Here is a 9,834-nt window from a genome sequence, read left to right on the forward strand (position 1 = left end):
TTCAACATACGGTACATAAGGACTGTATTTGTTTATTATAACAATAAATCAACAAGATTGCATTAACATTATTAGCATTCTGTTAAAGCGATCCATGGATAGAAAGACTTGTAGTTCTTAAAACATAAATGGTAGTACAAGTTATAGAAATTTTATATTAAAACCCCTCTTAATGTTTTCGTTTTAATAAAATTTGTAAAAATTTCAATCAAAAAATAAAATAGTAGCCCGCAATTGTTGATGTCAATAATTACTTACACAATGCTCATGGGTGCTGAAGCCTATAGAATCAGTCGCACCCAAGCGCCAGCAGAGGGCATCAAAACTCCATAAAACACAATTAACAAGTGGGCATTAACCTGTACTGTCATTGAAATCTGTCTGAGCGGGGCATGTGCGTTAATTGCGTCAAATATTTTAACGTGATTCATTTTAAAAATGTATTACCGCCCTTTAACGCGATAATTTTGACAGCCCTATTTTATATACATTAAAAAAACCAGAAGCCATTCATTTACGAATGTGATTGCACTTAGTTGACATATTTAAATGTTCAGATATTAAGATTTGAATGAGGCAAAATAACATGCTTTTCTCTCAAATATATTGTTATAATCATTTGTTTTGTATGTACTGCAATTATTTTCTCTATAAAAATTAATTTGGTGTTCAGAGAGTCTTTTTTTCAAACTTGAGTCCTGAAAAAGAGGGTCGTCTTATAATTAGGGCCGTCTTATATTCGGGCCAATACGGTAGATTCTTATTGCTACTGATTAACACCCACAATAAATTCTATACTCACTACTATCAACCCAGTCCCACAAAAAAGTTTTTCATTGGTGGACCCACAATCTTTAATGGTGGTGGTCACCATTTTTCACCCAAAAATTACTTTAAAAAAAAAAAAAAATCGCAATACTAGGAGAAAAAAAGTTGTAATATAATGAGAATTCCATGATCATCACTGTTTTTTATAGTGATTTTTTTTCCTTCTTTGTTTGGCTCTAAAACTCCTTCATGATATAGAAATCATGTATCGATTTAAATAACCTTTAATTTAAAAAATTAATATTTTTTCAAGCCCTGTGTATTGTTAATTTTTATATCCAGGGGCAACTACTGCTCCCAGTCTGATCTTCATCCTTCCCGGACTGTTCTACATCCGTATCATCCCCACGGAGCAAGAGCCCATGAACTCCAGACCAAAGATCCAGGTAACCTTCTACTTGGGCCTTTCAAAAACTTCCAAACTGACGTCACCTGTTTTTAATTTGTTTCCAGGCCGCATGTTTCACAGCGCTCGGCTTTATATTTATGACCATGAGTCTCACCTTCATTGGACTTGACTGGACGAGTGGGGAAAAACGAAGTCTGGGCGGGCATTAAAGCGCTTCCAAGCTCGACTGAAACAGCACCCTCACTTTTACGAACGGTCGTCCGCTTTCTGCTGGGTGGCTTTGACCATCCGCTCAAGAGGACGCACCTGTTCCACCCACTCGGGACGTATGGGCAAGTAGCGTCGGCCCGCTTACGTTGAAAACAGAAGCCGTCGCTTTGCAACTGGCCAATCTTTACTAAAAATTGTGAAGGATAATGCTCAGAAGAAAATTGATGTCTGCATGCAAAATATTTGTATAATCGTCGCTTTATGAAATAGAGCAGAATAAAGACAGTTAAGTCATTGGCTGCCATTGGCGAGGATGGACGTCCGATCCATTTTAAATTGGATTTTGGATCGGACGTCTATCGCCGTCAATGGCAGCGGATGAGTTAGCAAGACCAAACACTCTGGGGTGAGGGAGGGGGCTTTTGAGGCCATTTAATGTGTTGTACATTGTAATACTGCAGAGCAGTAGCCTACTTCACAAATATTAACCTCAGTCAAAAAGCATGGCTATACTGTGAACCAATTAATGTGGTTGTGTAAATTTATTGTGAACTTCATAGTTCAATAAATGATATCAAAATGAATTCAGTTCATTGTGTCCCCTGCATCAAACACTTGCCATAGAGAAGGGATAATTAGCTTTGAATTTGTCTGCTTGGCCTGTATTTTGAGCTACCAACTTTTCAGGATGCTGAAATTATCCCCACAAACTTTTAAGCAACCTTATTTGCATGATTTAATGACTTCAGTCATATAAGTCATTTACAGTCCGTGACAAAAGTCATGTCGCTTATCAACTTTTGTTGATATTGCTAATAACCTGACTTCATTTTTGAATTGGTTTCAGAAATGGCTCATAAGAAAACTACGGCCCTCCCAAATGATGCTGAATGTACAAAAATATATTTGTTTCACTGAAAAAAGATTTATCATTCAATGAAGACATAAAGGTCAAATTTTGGCAAGACAAAAGTTTTGTCGCCTACAGAAAGTAGTATGAAAATTGAACAAAAAATGTATTTCAAATACAAAGATATGTTACATAACATAAGCGAATTAAGTAGTGGTGCTGTGAAATCCAAAATTAATATTTTGTATGACTTCCATGGGCTTCGGCAAGGATTCATACAATTTATTGATGAAGTCATCAGGAACATCAAAGAAAGCAGTCCTGCATGCCTCCCAGAGTTCATCAACATTCTTGGGTTTCGTCTTCCATGCTTCCTCTTTCATCCTACTCCAGAGATGCTCAATGACGTTCACGTCTGGTGACTGGGCTAGCCAGTCCCGGAGGATCTTGACCTTGTTTGCCTTGAGGAACTTTGAGGTAGAGATTGAAGTATGCGATGGAGCACCATCCTGCTGCAGAATTTGTCCCTTTTTATTGGTAGGAATGTAGCAATTGTTTGTAGACATGACTGGAGACCAGAAGTAACAAAATAAAAGCTGGAGCACTCAAAATACTCTTTAAATAATTTCACCTAAATATGTATTTTATCTATATATTGTTATTATCACAATGACTCATGTCCAAGAGCAGACGGCGACTGTTGAATAGGTTTTATTCATTTTCAAGTAACGTAAACAGAGTCTGAGCTGCTCCACTAGGTTTTATTTTGTTACTTCCGGTCTCCAGTCATGTGAATTTGCATATTAAGCTAAATATTTAGTTCTGGCCATTTCTTGATTTAACATTTAGGAAATAGGATGTAAATTTAAGATTTAAATTACAGTGCCCTCCATAATCATTGGCACCCCTGAAAAAGATGTGTTTTTTTACTTCTAATTTTTTTTTTTAAATTCAAATAATATGTGACCTTAATGGGAAAAAAAAGATAAAAATCCAACCTTCAATACAAGTGCATTCATTCAGTGGGGAAAAAAATCCCACATACAGAAAAAAATTATTTGACATCAAACAATGTGTGTCACAATTATTAGCACCCCTGGTGTTAATAGGTTGTACAACCCCCTTTTGCCGACAAAACAGGGTCCGGGGACTGAGATGGCCATGGGAGGAGCTCAATCTTGGTCTCACACAAAAATACACACGGTCCCAGGCTTCAACTGGGACCGTATGCTTTACCAAGATTACTACCAAGATTGAGCTTTTTGGCAACACTATAAGTGGGTCTGGCGTGCCACGAAAGATGCGCATGCTGAAAAGCACCTCATACCCACTGTGAAGTATGGGGGTGGGTCAGTGATGCTGTGGGGCTGTTTCGCTTCCAAAGGCCCTGGGAACCTTGTTCGGGTGCATGGCATCGTGAATTCTTTGAAATAGCAGGACATTTTAAATCAAAATCTGTTGCCCTCTGCCTGAAAGCTGAAGATGGGTCGTCATTGGGTCTTTCAGCAAGATAATGACCCTAAACATATGTCGAAATCTACACAGAAATGGTTCACCAGACACAAAATCAAGCTCCTCCCATGGCCATCTCAGTCCCCAGACCTTGTTTTGTTGACAAAAGGGTGTTGTACAAAGTATTAACACCAGGGGTGCTAATAATTGTGACACACATTATTTGATGTCAAATATTTTTTTCTTTATGTGGGATTTTTTCCACACTGAATGAATGCACTTGTATTGAAGGTTGGATTTTTCTTTTTTTTTCAATTAAGGTCCCATATTATTTGAATTTAAAAAAAAATATTAGAAGCTAAAAAACACATTTTGTTCAAGGGTGCCAATAATTATGGAGGGCACTGTAAATATTTAGATCTGGATTTAAACAATCAGGTCCAAAACGTCTTATTTAAAAATAAATATTTAAACTACCCTAATTTTCGCACTATAAGGCGCACCAGACTATAAGCCGCAGCCCACCAAATTTGGCACGAAAACGGCATTCTTTCATAGATAAGCCGCACTGGATATATAAGCCACAGCTGTCCTCACTATATAATGGGATATTTACACCAAAAGATATTAACCGGTACAACCTTATTTGACAGCGGCATCATACGACCGACTGTCATAAGACCAAATGAACCATCATTAAACTTTGAACCAACTAGTGCAAAGCTTTATTGCTTCAAGAAGTTTCATTTGGCCGATCACTGCTCCCTTGGAGGAGACAGTCAACCTCTGCTGTCACCTGCTGTTGACTGTTGTCATCCAACATGCCTCTTAGCATGCATCGCAGCGCTACAGATGTAAATAGCAATCAAAAATAATAGTTTGTGCTAAATGTTTCTTCAGTTACTGTTCCAATTGTTTCATCAATTGCTAGTTATGGTATTTGCTAACACTTTATTTGACAGTGGTGCCATAAGACTGTCATTACACAATCCTAATTATGACATGTCTCTGTCCTGAGCATTCATGAATGCTTATAACAGATGTCATTAAGTGTTATCCGCCAAATGATCTCACGTTTGAATGGATGCAAAAGATCCAAGACAAAAATTGAGTGACATAATTTGCCAAATGACACTTGATGACATAAGCATTCAGTAATGTCCATGATAGTGTCATGTCATAATTTTCATGATCTTATGACAGTCTTATGACACCGCTGTCAAATAAAGTGTTACCTAAAAAAAAAAAAAATCAACAAATAAGCCGCACTGGACTATAAACCACAGGTATCAAAATGAAGAAAAAAAGTAGCGGCTTATAGTCCGAAAATTACGGTAAATAATGTTGTAAATGTGCAAAAAAAAAGTGACTAAAAATTTCACACCATTTTAAACACTGTGTGGCGCTAAATGTGAGAAAAGGTTGTCGTAATTTTCAGCATGTGCTGCTTTACAAACTGCGCCCCATACATTTACTCAATTTCCTTGGGCTTATTAATGTCCCGTCCCAAACAAAAAGTTTACATCCAGGTTATGCTGGTTTATCGTCCCTACCAATGTTGAGACCTTGATTTTGAGTGTTCTTCCATCCCTCCTACGCAAACTCTGGCAGAAAGATGCGACCATAAATTGAGTCGGTGGTTTAAGAAACCAGCAAACCAAATATAAAACTGGTAAGACGTACTGCATTTTGGACTGAAGAAGAAAGCACTTGAACTTTTGCTGACATGCCACATCAGCAATACTAGACTCCTTTGCCCTCGGAATAGCAAACCTTGTCTGCCAGGCCCCCGCCGACCTGTTCATCTTTAGTTTTGTTTCCAGCCTAGCACTCAGTTTTTAGTGCTTCCTCTGTCTATTCTTAAATCCCCAGCAGCTCGTTGGACTTCAGGCACACCAGTGGCTCCTGTAGCTCCAGTTTCTACAGTGCGGCAGCCCGAGCTTCTGGTTCCAGCTGCCTTTTCTGGCACGAGAAGCTGTTCTCAATTTCCACTCGAGTTCCAGCTGAGCACGAGGCTGCACATGAGGATCAAGGGTGTATCAAAATCCTGTACTTTAATTGCAGTTCTACGTGCGTCTTACATGGAGCCAGTCGGCAAGTAGGAAGTTAAGAAAAAGTAAGCTATCGGTTTTCTGAACTCAGTTGCAGTAAGACTTGCATTGTGTGTCTTGGCTTGGGCTAGTCGGTTAGTAGGAACGTTGAGAAAAAATAAACTAGCAGATTCCTGAACTGAATTGCCTCAGCTCTTAATCAGAGGCCACTGGCTGATACTGATTTCCACCTTTTCTATTATGATATAAAAGCTAGAGTTGTCTGATAAAGGCCGTAGGTTTGTATAGGGACGGTAGGGACATAACACTACCAACTTTTCAGGATGCTCAAATTGTCCCCACTAACTTTTAAGCAACCTTATTTGCATTATATAATTACTTCACTTATAAAGGTCATTTAGATTGTCTTAAATCTATTAGAAATAAGTGAAATGATCTGCCAGTGCTTCAAGTAAATTTTACACAGATTTCTTGAAATAAGAAAAATAACTAGCTGAAAATAAGCTTAACAGACTTTTTTAAGCAAAATGTTTGTATATTTAACCTAAAAAAAACTTGTCAGGAATGTTCCAGAATAGGTATTTTTTAAAACATTATTCAAAAGCATTTTTTCTTGGATTTAGGTGAAAAATGATCGACTTTTAGATGGATGGGCTTAATAAGAACAAATAGTAATATTTATTAAAAGTAAGTGGAGGAATCTTACACTTTTAACTAGCCTTTAACACTCAAAATAAGATGGAGAAAATTATTGGACTAGATTTAAGAAAATTATCAGATTAAGACGTAATACTGTAAATTTGCAGTATGAAAGTTAGGATAAATCAGTACAGATTTATTTTGCATTAATCATTTAGTTTGTCAATTAATTAGGTTCTTATTGGTAAGAAATGTAGCCCTGACCGCCGTTCATCCAATCTTGTCTCATTAATGTCCCGTCCCCAACAATTCAGACCAAACATACGCCCTGATACGATCCTGATTTTGTCCAACTCCAAAAATCCAATTAGGATATGCAATCGATTCTGATATATGCGGTCGTGGACTTAGCTTATTCTGGATAATTGTGTTGGGATGCCCCACTAGATGCTTTATTAATGATAAACGTAACAACTTCAAGGTTTTCCAAATAAAATATTCTGTGAAAAATAATAACTTCAGCTGACGTTATGGGGAAAAGTGCCTGTATTGCACCACTATGGCGACCCCTGAAGTTGGAAACGACGACAGGAAGACTTATTGTTGAAAATGTCCCATATAATAATAAAAATTAAATGAGCCAAAATGTCCGTACAGGTAGTCGCCGGCTTGTGACTCGTGCTTTGCCCCCATTTCAATATGGCGACGCTTTGTTGTGGCTGGTGACGTCATAAATGCCTGGATGTTCGACTGCGAGAATGTGTCTGGAGGAGAGAGAGGAAGCGCGCGGACAATAAACGAGGTTGGAAAAACAGCTTGTTTTGGTGATTGCTTGTTTGGCGTGGTTGCGGCCGACAGTAATAGAAAAAAATAATAAAAAAGTAGGTGAGACCAACTCGCCGTGCGTTCTCTATATCCAGTGCGACGCTACAATAGATATTCCCGACATTTTGATTGGGTGGACACGACTCACGTCTGGGTGGGCCGTGCCCACCCCGGCCCCCCCATAGATCCAGCCCCGCAGCCACTGTAATTAATGTAAAAAGATGCCAATGTTGTGGAGGTGGGGAACACACCCATTAATAATGCTACTGATAGTCTGACCTGCATCAGATTTAGCATAACATTAATCTGTGTGAATTTGCACGAGGAGGATGGTGTTTTGAGAGATGTTTCCTCCTGTATGTGTTTTGTACTGTTAACGTTAAATAAACTGTGAGAAATGTAGTAAACCGAGGTTTAATAATTTTTGTTCAAAAATTGCTTATAAAAGCCAGACATTCAGTCTACTAGATTTTAGTAGGTTTTGGAAACAAAGGTTAGAATCGAACGGCGTTTCACCTGAACCAATACATTGGAATGTTAGTACTGTATTTTTCGGACCATAAGTCGCACCTGAGTATAAGTCGCACCAGCCCAAAAATGCGCAATGAAGAGGAAAGAAACATTAGTCACATTTTTGGGGGAAATTTACTTTCCCCAAAAATTTACTCTACTACAAATCAAGTATTCTGTGAAAAATAAGAATAACTTCAGCTGAAGTTATGGAAAAAGTGCCTGTATTGCACCACTATGGCGAACCCCTGAAGGGAAACGACGACAGGAAAAGGAAGACTTATTGTTGAAAATGTCACATATAAATAAGAATAATTAAATGAGCCAAAATGTCCGTACAGGTAGTCCCCAGGCTGTGAACGAGTTCCGTTCCTATGCTGGCGACGTAACCCGAATTTTCCCTGTAAGTCGGAATTAACCCTTGAATTACTCCTAACACTCGAAATAACTATCCCAAAAGTCCAAAGGTATTGTGTTTTGTTTAATAATGGAGGATACACAGCCCTATAATAGCAGAGTTGGGTCTGGGGTGTGTATGACTTGTATGACTGAGCACTCCGACATCTGACATGGATATAGGATAGCAGCGCTCCGGTTTGGCCCACATAAGGCTGTAAGTTGTTTCAGCTAATATATGTCCGCGTATGCATTTGTAATTAAGTATAGAGCTACAGTTTGTGGAGTTATGTGTGATCGATTTGCTATGAAAATTGTAAATACGTTAGCATTTATAGGATTTAAGATAGTGGACTTTTGTAAGGCAAATTAGGCTAATTTAATCTACTAAATTTACATATTGATCGGACTTGATGGACGTTTGAACACCAATTGTATTGTGTCAAGTGTTTTATTGTTAAAATGTGTGCCATTTTAAGCATAATTGCACAATCCTCAAAATCCTAAATCCTCAAAAAGCACAATTGCCCTCTTTGCTGTCTGTGAAGCTGAAAAACTTCGTTTAGTGAGGCCAGAACACATCATATTAATAAAGTAACCTAAGAATAAGACACTGTGAGGTATAATAAGGTGTTGTTTATGCGACCCCAAAAAAAAAAAAATGACTGGAGACAACACGCCGGACGAGCCTCCGGCGTCGTTAAGTCGTAATTGCGTGAGTACGTCGTAATACATGGACGACCTGTAGTTACATTAAAGGAATAATTTACAAATAAACCCTGAAGCATAACAAATACAGGCAGGCGAAAGGCACAGACTAGTCCAGACAATGTACAGTGGTACCTCTACATACGAAGGTAATTCGTTCCAGGACCTTTTTTATAGGTCGAAATGGTCGTATATCAAGCAGGATTTTCCCATTATAATACAGGCATGAAAATGGGTCAGGGGTTAAAAAGGTGAGAAGGGTGTGGAGGAAATATGTTCCAGTACACTGTACACCCCAACAAAATATTGAGCTCTGTCGACCTACACTGTGTTTCAGCAGGGCCGTGCAGAGACCGGTGGAGGGGCGGGTGCTCGTAGATCAAAAGGGGCACATGAACAATTATCTAATACACCTTAAAACAACATAACTCCAATTTTAACCAGCTTTAGATAATAATTGGCTGCGACTGTGACATACTTTAATTGGGAGGGGGCAACAGTGAATAGAAATCAAAACTGTCATCCACACTTTCTGGCTGTGACTCAGTCAGTCTGCCTCTTTTCTTCCTTCAACCTCTGCATCAAAACTTCCTTCCTCAACTTGTTCATCTGAGAACAAACCACATCAGATGGTCACTAAGCCACCAACAGCACATTTTTCTCAAAACTATTATTTCATTATTATCCATACTTAACAACTCTAGTACCTAATGATTAATAAAGCAATGACATAAAATCTTATAGAAAAATAACATTGTAATTGTGCTTATAATTGTATTTAATACCCGACTATCCTTGCAAACCTGTTCTTACCAGGTCTGCTATTCACCCAGCTGATGAGGTATCCACTGCCTTTAGCAGCCTCATCCAACTCCTTTTTTTATCCCTCAATCTCCTTTCCCTACGAGGCTTGTCTATGTAATGAAATAGAAATATTTAAAAAACAAAAAAAACAAAAAAAAAAACAGACTCCCCGGTGGCTTATAGTTTTAAAGCTTTCTTAATTTCTTTCTCTC

At 38.3% G+C, this 9,834-nt stretch overlaps 1 protein-coding gene across 6 annotated transcripts in view; it reads left to right on the forward strand.

Moving 5' to 3' along the window:
• The window catches only part of LOC130905125 (sodium-coupled neutral amino acid transporter 3-like), a 123,210-nt gene extending 121,239 nt beyond the window's left edge, over window positions 1-1,971 (forward strand). For all 6 annotated transcript variants that reach the window (XM_057818189.1, XM_057818206.1, XM_057818200.1 and 3 more), the window contains 2 exons: window positions 1,111-1,214; window positions 1,282-1,971. In XM_057818189.1, the coding sequence (XP_057674172.1) occupies window positions 1,111-1,214; window positions 1,282-1,386 (209 nt within the window). In that variant the 3' untranslated portion in view covers window positions 1,387-1,971. The remainder of the gene's footprint in view (window positions 1-1,110; window positions 1,215-1,281) is intronic.
• The last annotated feature ends 7,863 nt before the right edge of the window (window positions 1,972-9,834 follow it).

This window comes from Corythoichthys intestinalis, chromosome 2 (assembly GCF_030265065.1).
Source record: "Corythoichthys intestinalis isolate RoL2023-P3 chromosome 2, ASM3026506v1, whole genome shotgun sequence".
Taxonomy (NCBI): Eukaryota; Metazoa; Chordata; class Actinopteri; order Syngnathiformes; family Syngnathidae; genus Corythoichthys; species Corythoichthys intestinalis.